Raw genomic sequence first — 20,208 nt, forward strand, 5'->3', positions numbered from 1 at the left:
CAGTTGTCATAACCACATGACTGAAGAAGTAAGGAAAGTATCTCTTAATGCATCTCTGACCTGCTCTTCTCAGCATTACTTCTTATAGTCAGCTTATCCCTGAGATTTGTGTTGCTTCTCTTTCTCCAAGATTAATCCTTTGTTTTCCGGGTCTGGTGAGTGTAGAGGGAAAAAAAAAAAAAAAAAAAAAAAGGAGAGAGGAACAAAATGTAAAGCATTTGGGTTCTTTCACATACCTAAAATAATTTCTCTTCAGTTTACCAGTCAGAATATGGAATAGCATTGATGAAAAAATAGCAAGATTTATCTTAGTACATGTGGGTTTGATCAAGCTGGCTTTTATATAAGACCAAATTTGAAAAAATAATATGTAATGGGGAAATGGAAATAATTTTATAAAACACATTTCTATTTCCTTATCCTTCTGTGAGGTAAAGATTTCTTCATAATTTTTTTTTTTTTATATATAACTTGTTCTACTCTTTCCTCATTACCCCATTTTCTATTCTCCGTCTTCCCTTCCTTCATATCTTTCTCTTTCCTCGCCCTTTTTCTTATCAACAAGCTCTTACCTATTCTTTCTTTTTTTTTTTTTTTCTCTTTATTATACTTTTTCCTCTTCTGAGGTCTTCTCAGACTGCTACCATGTTGTATTTATTAACACACTTTCTGGATAGTTTGGAGAAGTGTCCTTCCTACTTCTATTTTCCTGGTGGGAAGGTACACTGAAAAAGAACTTATACCTCCCTCCAGTTCCATATCCCTGCAGGGTGAGGAGATGGAGTCTTTAAACTATAGACTTTTTTATTTTATGAAATAGATTTTAAAGTGAATAAAGGATTTGTGACCTGAACTCTGTCCTCCCTCCTCCTCTCTTGACTGAGGGCCTTGGAAAGTATAACAAAGGGTATGACTCCTGCTTAGCTTCAGTGACTGCATCTGGAGTGTCCATGTTCTTTGGTACTGTTTAGTGTACCAATATAAATGTACATCTGCTATATCTTCTATCTTTAGAAACATCAAAGGCATTTTTAAAATTTAGACCTATTTAGTTTCAAGGCTTATGTTTAAAATCTTTCAAATAAACTAAAAGTTAGAAAATACTTGAATTAAACATAGCTATGCGAGCTTAAGCTATCATATTTACATACATAGAATCACAGAATAATAGAATGATTTGAGTTGGAAAGGACCTTAAAGATCACCTAGTTACAGCCCCCCTGCCATGGGCAGGGACACCTTCCACTAGACCAGGCTGCTCAAATTCATACACTATGGCTGTTTCTTATACATAGTCACAATCAAAATTTTCCATTGGGCACTACTTCAAAAAAAAAAAAAAAGTGCACATAAAAAGGAGGCCATGATGAAGAACCTTCCTGATACTCTTACTGCAAGGCTTGGAACCTTTACAGCTTCCATATAAGCTACTGTACCAGCAGCAGCTGTGCTGTTTTGCTGCATTTTGTGAGTTTTCAAAAAGTGAAGCTCCTAATTTGTTATCAACTAAACTGGCTTCCGGGACTGAGAGTGGTTGCATGAGATAGCCTACATCCATAGTATTTAACAACCTTATCCTCCAAATAGGGTGGGTTAAAAAAAAAAAAAAAAAAAAAAGAGCCTATTGAGAATGATTACATACTAATACCTGAACCTGTTGTTTTGAAGAGTAATAATTGGAATGGAACAAGCCCATAATACTAACAGTTTAACATTGCTAGCATTTCTTAATTTTAGTATTCTGTAAAGTAAAACAGTTGTAACACTACCACACCTGTGGAATTTTGAGTTCTGATTTTTGAGTATCTCCTCTCTGGAGGCGAGTGCTCTACAGTGGTTACAGTGGTTACAGACCTATTTTCACTCTCCTGAAAATTATCTCCTTCTTTGTCATCTCTCAACTTGTCCATGGCCCAAAAGCTTCCTGAGTTTGTTCTACCCTGCTAACCCATTTGTTTGAGCTTATGAGGTTTCCGATTCCCTTCCACATTCTTCTCATACTATTTCTGGTATCACTTCTTCAATGTGACTCCAGAGTCTCTCACAGTGTCCCCCAGTCTCCTTGACAGTACACTTCAGATTTTCACCATCAGCTCTCACCTATATTTAGTGTCTCATAATCTTTCTTTAGGGCCATTCATGTATTACCATTTTACCATCATCCTTATTTCAGTCTTCACATCCATGAGCATCATGTCCTGATTCACTTTCCCCTTTCCCTAACTGCTATTGCTAGTTTTGTTTAGATTTTTTTTTTTTTCTAAAAATGCAGTTTATTCTGTCAAAGTTCCAGAGTCTTTTCCAGACACAGGAGTTGTAAGGTTTTTCAAGGCAAGACCAATAGCTTCTTATTGCTCTGTTTAATGAGCAAACTAATGTGTTAGTCCTTACCTTTGTTTTCAGAAACAGGTAATCTATTTTGGCTGAATTAGTGAAGAAAAAAAAATGTACTAAGAAGCTTGTAATAAAGAAGTTCAAACAATTAAAACTTGTCAAAGTTACAAATGAATAAAAGGATGGAGTTTTTATGACAACGTTAGTTAGGAGTTACTGATATTAGTTCCACCCATGTTACAATTAGACAGGATCATGAGTGTGTCCAAGACTTTATCGACGGATTTCTTATGACTTTGAATTTTGGCATCCTGGCTCTCAATAAGCTCAAGAACATACTAAGTAAAATCTAAGCTGAGCAATAGTCAATGAGGTATAAAATTAGATAACCAAAATGAGTAATTCCCATGAGGTGATTGATTAACCAGGGATGGCGTCTATAGCTGTCCATCCACATCTGCCTGCCCAGGTATCACTGTGTCGTGGCTTGGTGTTCCTGGACTAGTGTTCTACCACTTGCCAGTGGCAAATCAGCCAAGGCTGTAATTGGTGTTCCTTTGGAACTTACTTGTATACCCCTATGGCCAGCGTAATAACCTCCAGGAGAGGGAGATATGGACAGCAGGGATGACCATTACACCATCCCTGTCCAACCCAGTCCCATAGAGAAAGATTTTCAGCGAGGGATACTGCTTTAACACAGAGAGATTTTCTGATTAGTTTTAAGTGTTTCTCACTGGCTACTTAACTTTGTTTATTTTAATTTTACAGTAGTTTAAGTGCTGTGTTTTCCTATGTGGCACATTTTGCATATTTCAAGTTCTCTTACTATACGTTTTGACAATGTACCACTGCAGGAGCATTTTGACAATAAGTAAACTTGACTTGATGATATTAGAATGGTACTGCTATAAATTCTTGCTTTCTGAAGTTCAGAGGAGCTAAAGAGGCTTTTGCAGCAATTATATAAATACTCAAGTGGAAGATCTAATTATGATGATTATTTTTGAGACAAGTTATTGGTGTTTGTTTTCAGTAAGTGCTGAATTACTATACGTAAAAGTAAGTGCTCTGGAAAAAGATAAATGTGGTGAGGACTGCAAACCACGACCATGGTATCTCTGATGGCTTGAATGTCCTACTTCATGTACAGTATTATGCCACCTTCCTTCAGTGTCAACTATTTGAAATAGTTTATTTTTTTTAATTATTTTTACTGTTTCTTAACCTGTGGAAAATTAATGCTCTAATGGTAGATATTGTCTTTAGAAATGACTTTGTAGATAAGACGATACTGAAGCAGCAACTGCAATAATCCTTGGGAGTTCCCTATGCCATAGCTATGCTGTCCCAGAGATGGTGAACAAATACATATATTTTAGTGTTGACCCCTGAAATGTTTGAATCCTTGTTGCTGTAGGAATACTTTTTACACAGAAAATTTTGATTACTTTTGATTACACTGTTGATTACAAGATCTGGTAATAGAAGCTGGGTTGCAGTTCAGACTTCAGTCTAAAGAAGTAAAATAGTCACTTAATATAATTAACTTAAATCAACCTTTTTATTTTTCCAAATTATTCCTTGTATTGTTTGTGATTAACTTGGTTATTTAAGTTCATACCTTAGAAGAAAAAGGAAATAAAGTCTATGAAGAAAGTCCATGATATTGAAGGATGTCTGAGATAGGTTACCTGACTTAGTAAACAATGCAAAATTTGTCTAAGCTAAAGTACAACACAGAGATTCCTCAGCTCGCTTTAAATAAGAAACCTGGGGTTTGGCTCCTATAGTCAGTTCCATGAGGATGGATTTGTTGTGTTTTCTGATGTTGCACAAAGGTAAATTCTGGTACCAGATTTCAGTCATTTAAGACAAATGTATCAGCAAAGTGTTGATTTGACAAAAACAAGTATACCTAGTTTCCGCTATTCTGCCAGCTTTTACTAACTCAGAGTGCTATCTCAGTATCTCAGGATGTCTCTGCCCATCTTCCAGGCATATTCCCCAAACTTTTTTACTCCTGATACCCCAATTCAATTTCCAAATTATCAGAAAACTGACTAGCAATTGCAAAACCAGGTATGATGGTAACTACCAAATCAAAAGCAAGTTCCAAATATCAATATCAAAACAAACACCAGAAGTTAACTGATGCCAGGTTTTTCACTGAGCTCTTTTAATTTTTCCTACCGTCACCAAGGAGAAGACTGGTAAAGTCTAGTGTCCTTCACTGCTGCATTTGATACCCAACTTCAGGTGGAAGTATCCACTTCTATTTGAACCAGTTAGCACCTTCTGCTACAAATCCAGAAAAAAAGGCTTGTATTCACACCTATGGATGTGACAGGAAAACACGTTAAAACAGTGTCACTGCTCTATCTCAAAACAGTTTCAGATTGGCTACATCGTGATATATAAACTTGTAATTTAAAATATAATGGGCAGTATTTTGATCTTGTGAATGTAGAATAGGAATGTTCTCCTTAATATTATGAATAATTTCATAAAAATAAATGATAAAGTCAAATGAAAATCTTTTGATCTTACTTAATGAATTTCACTTGCATCAAAATGAAGACAGGTCAAAATCGAATGTTGTTTTGGTTATGTTTGATTTCAAATGAAACTTGGATTTTATTTATTTATTTATGTGTTTATTTATTTATTTTTGTCCTGGGGCAATTCAACATGACTTATCATTTTGTTTTCGGCGAAATTAATGAAACTGCTGAATTTTTCTGAGATTAGATTTTGTCATTTTTTTTCAGTTATGCTTATCTTGTTCAAGGCATGCTAGAGACTGTGATTCAAACAGTAGCATATGAGCCACTGTTGAGAAACAAACATATGCCATATCTGTTGAGAAATCCTGTTTTGCATTTTCCTTGATATATATGAAACATATCAGTCAATTAACAAAATGGAAATATGTACAACCTTATGAAAATGTAAACTGGAAGAAAAACTGTTGTGGTTTAACCTGGCCGGCAGCTAAGCACCACACAGCCGTTCGCTCACCCTCCACCCTCCCTCTCATATTCAAGAGAATGCTATAACTGATAAAATGAAAGTCTTCTGTACTAAGACTGGTATCTTGTCCCTCCTTCATGTAAACTGGTTATAATTATAATCATTTTAGTTTATTATTTTGATATTTTTTTATGTAGGATTTTTGCAATGTATCCAATGGGGAAAATACACATTTTTCAGATTTCAATGTGAATGATTATTTTTCCACTAAGAACTTTGGAAATTAATGATGGATTTGACATGTACATATACAGAGGTATAAATATGTATGTCAGACATTTAAACAGGAGCTGAAAAATCTCTGAAAAGTATGTGGTGTATTTTATTTGCATTTACTGAAAGTCAAAGCCTACCAGAATAAAATTAGAAATTTTAAATTTACCAAATTTTTAAATGTTGCCTTTTAAAGGATAGTATAATACTGTTTCATTTGGGAGAATTCGTAAGAAAATCATTAACAGATTGCACTCTCCACAATCACATAATCATTAACATGTAAAAATGTCCTTTTTTTTACTAAGGGGATAAAGGCACTGAAAGCATTTCTGAAAGAATTTTGAGACCTTCTTACAATTCTTATATACCAGGGTATTTCTTTTTTTTTTTTTTTCTGTACCTTTTGCTAAAATGGTAAATGCTGTTATACAAGTATCCTGTAATACCTGTATTCAAAACACTGCCCAAAGAACAAAGCAGATCAGAGTATCAAAACCAATTATTTTTAAATTATTATTATTATTTTTTTAAGTCAATAGGGCTACATTTCAATACAGACATGTAGGGATGGTTCTGTTATTGGTTAGGAAATATAAATTATGTTGTGGTATTATCTTTGTAGTTTATTAGTCTGTATCTGAGACAGCAGAGCTAGGATTAGTGGGGTTTTTGTGACTGAGTTTTGTGAAAACAAAATCCAGTTCCTAAAAAAACACATTTAGCCCAAGCAATTTCACTAAGTATATTTTTCCATTCCCCCATTCTCTTATTACCTATGGTGCATATATTTGTTTAGTTGTGGATATACATAACTCAAATGTACAAACAGGTATTAAAAGATGTTTAGATGTAGAGCTTAGTGATATGGTTTAGTGGAGGACTTGTTAGTGTTAGGTCAAGGTTGGACTAGGTGATCTGGGAGATCTCTTCCAACCTAAATGATTCTGTGATTCTGTGATTTTGTACATTTATTTCATTGTGTATTAATACTGAATTTCTCCACTTTCCCTGTCTGTGAATCAGTTTATCTCAGTTTGCACCAATCCAATTAGTTTTGCTTGTACAAGAAAATTTTAGAAACCTTTATGATTATTTTATATATATATATATATAAATATATATATATAATATATATATACATACGCATATGTAAAGATATTGCCATGTGATTCTGAAGTCTCGTTTCTCTGGACCTCATAGGGTTAAATGTGTATTTTACTACACTAGCTGTCAAATAAATGTCCTAAATTGGGGGTAAGGCAAAGACAAAACTTGTATTAAACTTTTAATTAAGCATTACCTTACCTTCTTGTTAATTTGAAAAAGCATGCTAACTCTTTGAAGAAGTAGAAGCATTCCTGTCTTTGGCTTAATTATACAAGCAATTCCCAAGAACCTTGCAAATGAAAACCTCCCAAGTGTTTACAATCAATAATTTATTTCCTTACCTCCCTTATCAGATTGGTAAAATGCATTTTATTTTTTTAACTTAAGTGAAATCAGAAGATGCAATTTGATGTTGAAAGACTTACTCCTAAGTATTTGCATTAGGCATATGGCCAGAGGCAAGAAATTTATGTTTGACTGGAAATCAATTGCCTTGGCAGAAGAATTGCCAGTATCTCTTTTATAAGGAAATTCTGTGGTGAGAGATAATGGAGAGAAAAAAGAGAGTGCCATGGCAGATAGTCAGAGAAGAATTTCTGTTTGTCTGATGCAAGGAACTGTTTTTTAGGTAAAACTGAGAACTTGGTCTAAACTATATAATAGTTCATACTGCCTCCAGAGAAGCTAAGAATATGGGGATATTTAGCCCCCATTTGGGCTTTGACATCTGTGCTACATCTCTTACAAAATTAAGTACGTAATTGTATTCAGACACTTGTAGTGAATCACCAAAAGATAACATTAGAAATGTGAGAGCAACCACAGATTTATTTATTTTTTTCCTAGCTATATTCCAGGCTTTAACCCAGAGCCAAACTTTTCTGTCCCAGTTTGCCATAGAGCATTTCAAAAAAAAAAAAAAGCAGTAGCAGACCATTGACATTTAACGTTCCCATTCTCAAACAAGTATCCTGCAGTACTTCTTTTTGCCTCTGAAAAATTGTGTGTTGCGTTGACCTTTTTTTTTTTTTTTTTGCCATTTCCATCAGTTTGCTTTTGCCAAGCCAAAACAGACTGGGTTACTCATGAAGTCACACTGTGGGTGTTTGTTCTGTGGGGCACCAGATAATTGTTGGTGCAAACAGTACTGGATAAATAACCAGGAGCCCAACATACATTCATTCAGTTAATACTGCCTTGTGGCTCAGTGAATCTTGAAAAACTCGATGTTTATACAGTGAATCTTTATTGAGTTTGCTGATTACAAATGCTTGCAATTAATATGATATATTATGACTGCCAAGTAAATGCTCTTGTTTTAACCAATATAAAATGAATTAAACATTTAGAAACCTTGTAAGTTACTAATTGCCAGCTTCAATTCTTTTAAAGCATGAGCTGAGCTTTACTGAGAGCTGGACGTTTTGACAAAATGTCTGACAAAAAAGTGCACGTTTTGCTGAGTTCAAACTTCATCTCATTCCTTGAACTACTGGGTAGATTGAAGTACATGTAATGTAAGGGCCTCCAGGTTTCTGAGCATCTTTCAATCTAAATTAGTTTATTAAGGCTGTAGTTCTCTGCGAGGGATATGTAGATCCTCGTTGGTGTCTTGAACTCAATGAGGAAAGCAAGGCGTTTTGGATATATGGACTTTCCTGTTCCCAATTTGTGGAGAAACTTTGCAACAGTTGAGCCCAATATGTTAGTATAGTAGATGACTAAAAACATTATGTTTACTGAATGTACATAATTCTGTTTTCAAATGAAACATAATGGAAATGGGCTGGAAAACAGTAACAGAATATGGTATTATTAACCTGTGATTACTAAATGGCTCCTTTGGATTCCTGTGCTGTGTGCATGCCTCTGAAAAGTGTTCCAGCATGAAATTCTCTGTGGAAAGCTGGGCAGAACAAAGATGGCTGCATGAAATGTGCATTTAAAATAACTTCTCTGATTCCCTGGTGTTTTTTTTTTGTTTGATTTGTTTGGTTTTGGTTTTTTCCTTTTTTTTTTTTCCCCTTAAAACACAAAGGACCAGCTATGCTATATATAAGCATAATTCCTAAGCTGTTTTTCCCTATTTACAATAGAGTTGGTTTTGGTTTTGTTTTACTTGTTGCTATAAAAAATCCTTCATTGTTACACAGAAGTGTGTTTCATTTCCCAACACACAAAGAAATGACAGATAAGATTTCCTTTAAACATCTCCAAAAAGTGGAGCACAAAAGATTTTGGTAATAAGGAAGCCAGGAGAAGGACTTTAAAAGGCAAACATGTGGTTTATTAGTGAATTGCTGTCACAATTGGTTGCAGAACTGGTATTTGTGCCTTTGAAACTTGGTTTTAGTCTGTTTCCCAGTTTAGCAATTCAGACAATGCTCTGACAATAAGAATTCCTGTGACTCTAGACAGTCTCTGTATACATAAGTATACAGAGGAAAGGCCATGACTTAAAATATTTTTAGACTGTCTTTTTTGCAAAGTAAACTTCTTCCAAGTTCAAATTATAGAATCATAGAATCATAGAATGGTTTGGGTTGAAAGGGACCTCAAAAATCCCCTAGTTCCAACCCCCTGCCATGGGGGACACTAGTGAGACACCATCCACTAGATCAGATTGCCCAGGGCCTCATCCAACCTGGCCTTTAACACTTCCAGGGATGGGGCATCCACAGCTTCTCTGGGCAACCTGTGCCAGTGCTTCACCACCTTCATAGTAAAATTCCATTGAAGATGAAGACATAACCTGAAAGATAGCTCTCAGAGTCAGACTAAATTGTGTTTGATAATACATCATTTCTCCATTAATTTATTATTTTTGCATACATTATTCTATTCTTTGCAATAGTAACCTTGAGAATGAAGTGCTTCCTACTGCTCTATTAGTATTTTGCTTGGCTTGTGGTATTCTGAAGACTGTTGTGTGCACATGAAATATTCTTTTTGTTTGCTGTCTTATTATATTATATATACTGGAGTATTCTCCAGTCATGGTGAAATTACATCTATTATACCACTGGAATATGACCTGATTTATTACAGGAAGATCTGAGCATAGCTCAAGTCTTCAGTGCATTATCCTAAATGAAGCTTTGTCTCTGAAGGTTTCCATTGCCTTCAACTTTACCATTATGTTTTAGCCACTGATTTCCCTTTAGAACACAAATGCCATAATAATATTGCTCAGTATTTATTTATTTATTTATTTACAGTATTGAATAACTGCTTGTTCTGCCAAGGGGGTGTCAAATTCTGTTCCCATTCTGTCATTCATGTGTTACTTCCTTTACATCTATCAACAGAGATGAGCTAAATAAGTTTGGTAACTCAGTTTTTGAGGAATTACAGATTGAAAATCATGTAGAAAGAAAGGAAAGTAACATTTTGAAGCCTATTTGTTTACATATCCTTGATTGCATGCCCCAAACCCTTTCAGAGGAAGGCTCATTGCTATTCAGCCATTCTTTCTCCTTGAATAAGACACATTGCTTGTGCTTCTCCCTGTGGTTGCGCACCCTATCCTGTCCCAACACTGCTTCTTTTCTTCTGTACCTCAGCCTTTGAAGGTCACTGTCAGCTCCTTTCTCACCTTCTGGGATGCAGTTTGTGCTAACCTATGGGTGAGGAGGGACAAAGAAAAATCAAATATTGAGGCCAAAGGAGTTTCTGGGCTGATAACCAGTGGTCTGTCTGGGTGAGACTGAAGGGAGCTCCTCAGAGAACTGGAAAGGTGCTCAGCTGAACACAGCTGTGATTTAAAGGTAAGGGGATTGCTGAGGTTAGCCAGAGACAGACCAAGAGATATATGTCAGCAGTGGGTTTTGCCGTTCATCGTTTTAAAAATTCTTTGGTTTTAAAATTGCTTGGTTCTGTATTTTCTGCTTTTCAAAATATATTGCAGGAGAAGATAATAACCTCATTAGAGCATTTTATCAGGACAATATCATAAAATTTCTTTGTTATGCATGCTGTATACTCCTGTAATTTAATAATCTAGAGAGTTTATTCAGAGTTGAAATGCGGGGAAAAAAGATGTTTTTAATGCTTGTGTGTGCTGTTACTAACCTATCAAATGTTAAAAAAATTGTTGATGGACTGAAAAAGAAACATTGATAATGGGCTTGATTTCCACTCCGAGCCAAGCCACAGGCAAGAACCAGTTGGAAAAATAGTGTAATATAGAAACAATGGCAGCCATATTGCAAAGATCAGTGGCTGAGTTGCTGAATGCCTGAAAAAAAAAAAAAAAAAAAGGTAAACAAACTGCGTGTGATTTTGTGCTGAAAATTATATAGTTCCAGATTAACATTTTAGACATCACATTAATAGCAAAAACTTATGTAACTTATGTAATCAATCATGAAAAATTGCCTCCAGCCACCTTTCCAAGAGAAAAAGTCACAGAAGGCAAAGACAGGGAGGGTGAGAATGAAGAACTGCCCACTGTAGGAGAAGATTGGGTTCAACACCTTCTAAAGAACCTGGAGGTGCACAAGTCCATGGGACCTGATGAGATACATCCAAGGATGCTGGCGGGTGAAGTTGCTAAGCCCCTATCCATCATATTTGAAAAATTTTGGTAGTCTGTTGAAGTTCCCACTGACTGGAAGAGGGGAAACATAACCCCCATTTTTAAAAAGGAAAAAAAAGGTATCCCCAGGAAACTACAGGCCAACTTCACCTCTGTGCTTGGCATGATCATGGAGCAGATCCTCCTGAAAACTATGCTAAGGCACATGGAAAACAAAGATGCTTCGCCAAGGGCAGATCATGCCTGAGGAATTTGGTGGCCTTCTACGTCAGGGTTACAGCGTTGGTGGATAAGGGAGGAGGAACTGACACCATCTACCTAGACTTGTGCAAAGCATTTGATACTGTCCCACATGACATCCTTGTCTCTAAATTGGAGGGACGTGGATTTGGTGGATGGACCACTTGGTGGGTAAGGAATTGGCTCGATGGTTGCGCTCAAGGAGTTGGTTCAATGCCCAAGTGGAGACCAATGATGAGTCGTGCTCTGTAGGGATTGGTATTAGGACCAGTGCTGTTTAACTTCTTTGTTGGTGGCATGGACAATAGGATTGAGTTCACCATCATCAAGTTTGCTGATGACACCAAGCTGTATGGTGCAGTCAATGCACTGGAGGGAAGGGATGCCATCTAGAGGGACCTGAATAGGCTGGAGAGGTGGGCCTGTGCAAACCTCATGAAGGCCAAGTGCAAGGTCCTGCATCTGGGTCAGAGCAATCCCATGCACAAATACAGGTTGGGGGAGAATGGCTTGAGAGCAGCCCTGAGGAGAAGGACTTGGGCATGTTGACCAATGGGAACCTTAATGTGAACAGGCAATGTGTGGGTGCAGCCCAGAAAGCCAACAGTATCCTGGGCTGCAGCAAAAGAAGCATGGCCAGCAGGGTGAGGGAGGTGATTCTTCCCCTTCACTCTGCTCTTGTGAAACCCCACCTGGAGTACTGCCTTCCCCCAATAAAAGAAGAACATGCACATATTAGAGTCCAGAGGAGGTCCATGAGGATGATCAAGGGACTGGAGCACCTCTCCTATGAAGACAGGCTGAGGGAGTTGGGGTTGTTCAGCCTGGAGAAGAGAAGGTTCCGGGGAGACCTTATAACAGCCTTCTAATGCCTAAAGGGGGCCTACAGGAAAGCTGAGGAGGGGCTCTTCATCAGCGAGTGGAGTGATAGGGCCAGGCGTAACAGCTTTAAACTAAAAAAGATGTAGATTAGATATAAGGATTAAATTCTTTACTATGAGGTGATGAGGCACTGTCACAGGTTGCCTGGAGAAGCTGTGGATGCCCCATCCCTTGAGGTGTTGAAGGTCAGGTTAGATGGGGCTTTGAGTAACCTGGTCTAGTGGAAGGTGTCCCTGCCCATGCAGGGGGGTAGGAATTAGATGGTCTGTAAGGTCCCTTCCAATCCAAACCATTCTATGATTCTATGAGTGGTACAGGTGACATGATGGAAGGAAAGGATGCCATCCAGAGGGACCTTGACAGGCTTGAGAGGTTGGCTTTTGCAAACCTCATGAAGTTCAACAAGGCAAAGTTCAAGGTCCTGCATCGAGGGCTGGGCAATCTCAAGCATGATTACAGGCTGGGCGACGAATGGATCGAGAGCAGTCCTGAGGAGAAAGACCTCGGGATCCTGGTGGATGAAAAACTTGACATGAGCAGGCAATGTGCACTGGCAGCCCAAAAAGCTAAGGAGGTGATTCTCCCCCTCTACTCCACTCTTGTGAGACCCTACCTGGAGTCAGCTCTGGGGACCCCAGCATAAGAAAGACATAGCCCTGTTGGAGTGAGTCCTGAGGATGTGCACAAGGATGATCAGAGGGGTGGAGCACCTCTCCTATGAAGAAAAGCTGAGAAAGTTGGGGTTATTTAGCTTAGTGAAGACAAGGCTCCAGAGAAACCTTATAGCAGCCTGTAGTACCTAAACAGAGCCCACAAGAAAGTTGGAGAGGGACCCTTTATCAGGGAGAGTAGTGACAGGACAAGGGGTAATGGCTTAGAAGTAAAATAGGGTAGATTTGGATTAGATGTTAGGAAGAAATTCTTCACTCAGAGGGTGGTGAGGCACTATAACAGGTTGCCCAGAGAAGCTGTGGATGCCCCATCCCTGGAAGTGTTCAAGACCAGGTTAGATGAAGCCCTGAGCAACCTGATTTAGTGGGAGGTGTCCCTGCCCATGGCAGGGGGGTTGGAACTAGGGGATCGTTAAGGTCCCTTCCACCCCAAACCATTTTACGATTCAATAAAACTCTATGTGTAACATTTCTTTGGGAACCAAAGAGATTATTTTATTGGGGAAATGGATGTCAGGAGAGTATTTGTTGTATTTTCTATTTTATCTATGTGTAATTTAGAATATAAGGGAAAAAGGAAGTGTTACCAAGGTGATCAGCTAGTAGATTCACCATGTATCAACAGATAGTGGGAAGCAGTATTTATAGTCTGAGGACTGCCTTGCTGAAGGCCAGTGGTTTTATCTGCCATGACAGCCCACAAGTCATAGGATAGAGAACTGGGGCTCTCACTTTTCATTAATAACATCACCCAGCATATTAAACATGCAGTTTATTTACTTTTCAGAAAAGTTGTTATTCATATGAAGCTTCATACTAAAATCACTAAATTATTATTTGGTCAAAAATAGATCTAATTTTAGGTTTTGTATCTCCAGTCATTGAATGAAATGTCTGTTTTGCCCTGGAAGTGTTTCCTGGAAATGTTATTGGCAGATGTATGAGCATTTCTGTTGCTAAACCAACAGCAGGACACTGTTACTATCCTCTGATAAAAAGCCTGTTCCAGTAGCTTTATCTCATAAATAAATGAATGCATAAGTGTGCATTGGGATGAGTACATGTTAGGTAAAGGCCTAGCAAAGTAATAATCACAGGATTTGGTATGACATTTTGCCAGTCCTCACACATATTCCCGACTTTTCTAACATTTGTTTTTTCAACTCATAAATATTTCTGCAGTCAATACACTGTTAAATGACACTGGCTCCCTTGGAGAGATTATAAATGTGAGACAAAGGTATTGATGCTTGATGGTTTTTAATTATGGGAGAAAACAAAAACAACAAAAAATATCTTTCATGAAAGAGAGGGCATTCTGAAGAGCAACACTTAATTGTCTCCTTCTGAAGTGTTACTTTCCAGTGTTCCCCTACTTTTGAAAGAAATGAAAAATAAACTCACACTTGCAATAAGAAAAGTAAGTTTGAATGTCCCATGGGTGGAAGGAAATTGTGGGAGCACAAGAATTCCTCTGATCATACTCAGTGAAACCAAGTTGTATACTTTATAAGAAACAGGAACAACTTAAATATCTTATACTTCCTAATCCTGCTACAACTTTGATCATTTCTCTTTTTAAGCAATGACTACAACTGGACCTGACAAAGGGGTAGATCAATTGCATAGTTCAGACAGATAACTTCTATGTTTTGCAATATCCTTTTCATTCTAATGATATCTTTCTCTCTATTTTAGACAAATATCACTTGCTGTGTCATAGCACATGGATTTCAGGACCGCCTGTGAAGAGGTAGGATCAGATATTTTTCCTTTCAAACAACAGTAGAATAAAATCAATGCACTTTTAATCCTTTTTATATGCAAAACCCTTTCTACCCTCTTTTTCTGAAATGAGAGGAATTATATAATCAGATGTAAGTTATTCAGTTGATCGCTTCATGGTGGCAGGCAGACTTTGTAGCAGAACATGAAAAATTTGCCCAGGTGTATTCATCACTAGCCCTCATCTCTGTCCACTCCAATTTACTTCTTCAGGCACAATATAGGTGCAAGTATTTATGTTGTATGTGAGCTTTGCTCTTAGTGATGTGTTTATATCTGAAAGTATGTACATGAATTAAAACATCAATGGAGCCAGAAATCTGTCTGTCACTGTTCAGCAAAATCAAAGGGAAAATGTAGGAGTATTAAAGGGTGGGGAGAGAGGGGAAGCTGCAAAGTTGACCCATAGAAAAGTACTTCTATTTTGATTTGATGAGGTAAGAGAGTAATTTTCATTTAACATAAGTATAGTTTTATAATATCAATACAAAGTAATTTAGTTCTCCTCCTCTAAGGATAGGGGAAGTGCTTTTGTTTCTGTGTTCATACTAACTTTACCTTAAAAAGAAGTAAATAAGATGCACTTATATATGTTAAAGAGGGCATCAAATTGTCTCAATGATTTTCTATGGACGAATTGTTTTAATATGTTTGTACAATGTTAGCAAGTGAGATGCACTAAGAACCATTTACACCAAATTACACAGTGATGGCAATGCATTATTAAGATTTTAAACATTATTAAGATTTTAAAATACAGTTGCCTTTATGCTGAGAATAACAAACAGTGGTTAAGAAGTTATGACTGGCAACAAGAAAACTGGCCATATCTTTAAGGGTGACCATGATTCCATGAAAAATAGAAGTGGAAGAATGGGAAAAGCAGTAGGACCAAGTACTAAATTTAGCTAAAAACAATTTTGGCTTGAGCATCTATGGGTGTAAATTAGATGGGGAAAGAGAAAATAAGCAGGATGAAGGACATGAAATCATGACAGCCTTCTGAAAGGAGCAGTAGGATAAAAAACTAATACTAGAGTGAAGCTTGTCTTTGGGAATGGATAGTATGATGGTTTTCCAGGATGCTATGTGACAGATTTTAGTACATGTACAATCTAAATTCCGTAATACAGTATAACTGAAATTATTTGCATGGGAAAAAAGCATTTCTTGCTAGGTTACTTTTTGTTTCACTTTTTTCTCTCATGTATTTATTGAGCAAAACAGACAGATACAGCTTATTTTCTTAGGATTTTTATGGTGTTATTTAAACTGCAGCCTAGTAGAGATTATTTAGTGGCAATTAACTTCACTCTGTGCCCAGCAGCGATAATGACAACAGCCACAGAAAGATTACCTGGAATACGAGTCCTGTGTTAGCCTTTACAGTGCAAGTGTTTTTGCAGATCTGTTTTATTCACTATCTGGCTTCTAATCAGAGCGTTTGTTTCAAGTATAGGTCTTTAAAAATCAACAACTTTGTCTGAGTTTCCATGATAGACAATGGAAGGACAGAGTACCTCTTCCCACCCTAAAACATTCATAATCTGAAGAACCTAAGCAAGCACCTTTAACTTTTAGATCAATAAAATAAAATGAAATAGATTCAAACCCAGTTTATCTGGTTTGTGTAAAATGAGCCCTGTGCCACAAAACTAGCAGTGCTACTTCTGAGAAGTTCTTAAAATTATTGTGATCTACATCTTTCCTCCTAAGCCAATCAAAGTTAATAAAATACAGACTTTCAACCTACTTTCATCAAATACCTATGTCTAAGTAAAGTGTCAATAGCCTTATGCTTACAGGTGTATTTTTTAACTAAATCCTCAGCGCTGTCATTCTAAGGTATCGATACCTCTGCTTTGGTTGTTAGAGGGAAATGCATCAAGCTGTATCTGACAGCCCATGAGCAGTGAGGTTGCTGCAGCTCTGTGCCCCCTGGTTCAACCAGTAGTGAGGCTGAAGTGGTGTACCCAGTAGGTGTATGCACACAGATCATACATACACACTGCATATATGCATGTATCCGTGTATATGTGTATATGCATATACATGGCCAGCCACACTAACTACATATAGACAGACACACAGAGCACTTGCGCAAACACAGACACGCTCAGGAGCCTCATCCTGCTCCCCTCTCTGGCTGAGCAGGATGGATGTATACAGAGTCCTTCTCCCAGGAAAAGAGTTAGAAAGGAATTACAGAATTCAGTAAGACAGAGCATGGCCAGATAAGTGTGCTGACCAGCAACCTATTTACATGCAGCCAATCCCTTTTTATCTCCTTGCCCTTCTATTTTCCCATATTTGTTCCTCCCCAAAGGACTTAAATACCTCCTTTGCCCTGCCTTTGGTTCCTCCCCTAAACATCTCAATCGTAACTCCTGTGCCATCCAGGACTGAATCCCATAATATGTCCCACAGCCCTAGGCAGAGACGTTCCTTAGTCCCAAAAGTGGTCTGTCATTGTCTCATCGTGGTGAACCCAGCAAAATGGGTTCAACACATTCATTACACCTGGAAACTGGGGCTGAGCCTGTCCCAGGACAACCTTGGGAGGGGATCAGACAGGGTGTCCCTCCCTCTCAGTCCTTGTTTTAGCTTTCCACCTGTCCCACATTATGTCTGTGTGCCCCTCTGGGCCTGAGGAGATGGGCCTTTGATAGGCTGATGGCTTCTGCGATGGCCCTGGCAAAGTGTTACTTGGGCTGCCACCATCTGCATTTGTCTGTAATCCTTTGTGTGCACAGGCAAGATTTTATCACGTAACCTAACAGTTATGGTTTTCATCTAATTGGTTACCAGAAGAGGGTTTTTTGTTTTGGTTTGGTTTGTTTTTTTTTGCTCCACTAATGTGGAAAGCTTCCTTTGAATTGCACTATCCAAGTCTTATGGAATCACTTAATATAATTGTTCATTTGAGTTTAGTATGAGAAGTAATCATCCATTCTGTCAGGTATATTTCAATTCCAAAATGTCTTTAAGTCAAGACATTATCTTTGAGCTTCTTGTAAAAGTGATGATAGAGACAAAAGAAGTACCGCTGTGGCACTGCCTTCTTAGTTCACTCACAGTGTCATTCCACTGGCACATCTTCAGCAATGGTTTAGTCACTTCAAGCTGTATTTTGTGTGCAATCACAATAGCTTTGTTATCAGTTTATTTCATATTTATTTACTGACAGGAAACTTAAAATGATTCTAGATTTTACTCCACAGTATTTTTATTTAATAGGTTATCTAGTCAATACATTTACAAGTTTAAGCCTTCTTTGCCCTCTATTCCCAATTGCATCAAATCCTTGATAATTCTATACACTATAGAATTATAATTACTAGGCAGTTTTTGATAATGGCAATAAAGACTGCCATGAGGCCTTCGTCTTCTTCCCTTCTTTGTTTCCTTTCTTCTGAGTACCTTATTGCCCTTCTTTCACCATCCTCCAGAGACCTGTAACCACCACCAATAGAAGAACTGAGATCGTTCTCCCAAAATGATGAGTGGGGCTCAGACTCTCCTCACTGGTACTTCCATCCCCATCTTTGCTAATGGCAGTAAGTGGAGTTTCAGTAATGGCAGTAATTGAGTTTCAAATAGCATAAAAACAAAATATTCCACATAGATGCACAAAGGACAAAGCACATTACTCATGATGTCTATGGCATACTCGTTTTTTTTCCTAAAACAACTCTCTTGTTGTGAGTTAATCTCAGTAAGCAGCTAAGCCCCACACAGCTGTTCACTTACTTCCCCCACAGTGGGATGGGGAAGAAAATCAGAAAGGTAAAAGTGTGAGGACTCATGGTTGAGATAAGACAGTTTCATAGGTAAACCAAAGCTGCATGCACAGGCAAAGCAAAATAAGGAATTCACTCATGGCTTCCCATTGGCAGGCAGGTGTTCAGCTTTTTCCAGGAATGCGGAGCTCATCACATGCAACGGTTACTTGGGAAGACAAATGCTATAACTCCTAATGTCCCCTCTTCCTCCTTCTTCACCCAGCTTCTATTGGTGAGCACGGCATCATATGGTGCATAATAACCCCTTGGTCCATTTGGGTCAGATGTCCTGGCTGTATTCCCTCCCCTCCCAGCTTCCTGTGTACTTGCAGGCAGGGCAGTGTAAGAAAAAGGAAAGTCCTTTGGCGCTGTGCAAGCACTGTTCAGTAATAGCTAAAACATTGGAGCGTTGTCAACAGTGTTTTGGTCTCAAATCAAAGAAATCGCACCATACAAGCCACTGTGAAGAAAATTAACTATCTCCCAGCTCAAACAAGTACATCTGTTCATTCTAAGTAACTGCTACTCTGGTGCATTGGGTATCTTTGTAGGAACTGTAGTTCTTTCCTAGTACCAATACTTTCATGCATCCCTTATATTTTTCTAGTGGCAACTATCACAGAATCACAGAATGATTAATGTTGGAAGGGACTTCCAGAGGTCACCTTGTCCGACCCCCTGCTCAAGCAGGGCCACCCAGAGCAGGTTGTCCAGGCCCATGTTCAGGTGGCTTTTGAAGATCTCCAAGGAGTGAGACTCCAACATGTCTGGACAACCTGTGCCAGTGCTCCATATAATAATAAGCACATAAAGAAGTGCTGCCTGGTGTTCTCATCTGCTTGTTCTACTTATGTGACTTGTAGCAGAAACACACTATAATGTCACCTTTGGTGTCTAGTGCTATTTGGTTTGAGATTTGGACAATGATGGTCTTGCCTACATGTAGATATCTGCACATGCAGTTTGTGCTTAAGTTCTCACAGCAAATCTGAATAGTGCAGGCAGTGAAGCCTAGTGAATAGTTTCCCCAAAACTTGATGATCAGCTCAATTGCTCTTTGTGCTTTATTGACTTTAATGAGCAGTTCTTCATTGGTTATAATGAGAGCTTAGAAGACAGATACAGTTTGGTGTCAATCTCAACATGATTCTGATGATTATTTTCTTCCGAAGAATTTTATCTGTAGACTATGCTGCTTTTCAAGGCATTTTGAAGTGGTTTTATTCTTCAATAAAATACCTTCTATGTTAAACAATTCAAAAAAAAAAAAAGGGGGGGGGGGGAAAGAAAGTTCTACAAATGTACAAAAACTTTCTAAGGAATTATTATGGATTCCCTACTCTTCTCCTTCCTTCAGTGATGAGTAAATGTATGCATTGTACCAGTTCTTGTACAACAACTGTTAAATTGTCTTATTCAACAATTTTCAAGCCAAAAGGCTACCCAACTCCTCTTTTATCCTTTACCCAGAGCTTTCTGAACTTCATGAGAGCATAAATCATGAAGTCACTAGGTTCTTTAAACTCTTGCCTGTATTCACTTGACCTTATTCTATATTCTGAAGACTGTTGCTTGGAAGGTAACTTCAGACTGACATGATTCTGTCCTCTCCATTGAAAAT

At 37.9% G+C, this 20,208-nt stretch overlaps 1 protein-coding gene across 5 annotated transcripts in view; it reads left to right on the top strand.

Moving 5' to 3' along the window:
- SNTG1 (syntrophin gamma 1) overlaps nt 1–20,208 on the top strand; it is a 363,432-nt gene that overhangs the window by 178,709 nt on the left and 164,515 nt on the right. For all 5 annotated transcript variants that reach the window (XM_040550360.1, XM_040550362.1, XM_040550361.1 and 2 more), the window contains exon 2: nt 14,719–14,773. In XM_040550360.1, the coding sequence (XP_040406294.1) occupies nt 14,747–14,773 (27 nt within the window). In that variant the 5' untranslated portion in view covers nt 14,719–14,746. The remainder of the gene's footprint in view (nt 1–14,718; nt 14,774–20,208) is intronic.

The sequence above is a fragment of the Cygnus olor genome, chromosome 2 (genome assembly GCF_009769625.2).
Source record: "Cygnus olor isolate bCygOlo1 chromosome 2, bCygOlo1.pri.v2, whole genome shotgun sequence".
Taxonomy (NCBI): Eukaryota; Metazoa; Chordata; class Aves; order Anseriformes; family Anatidae; genus Cygnus; species Cygnus olor.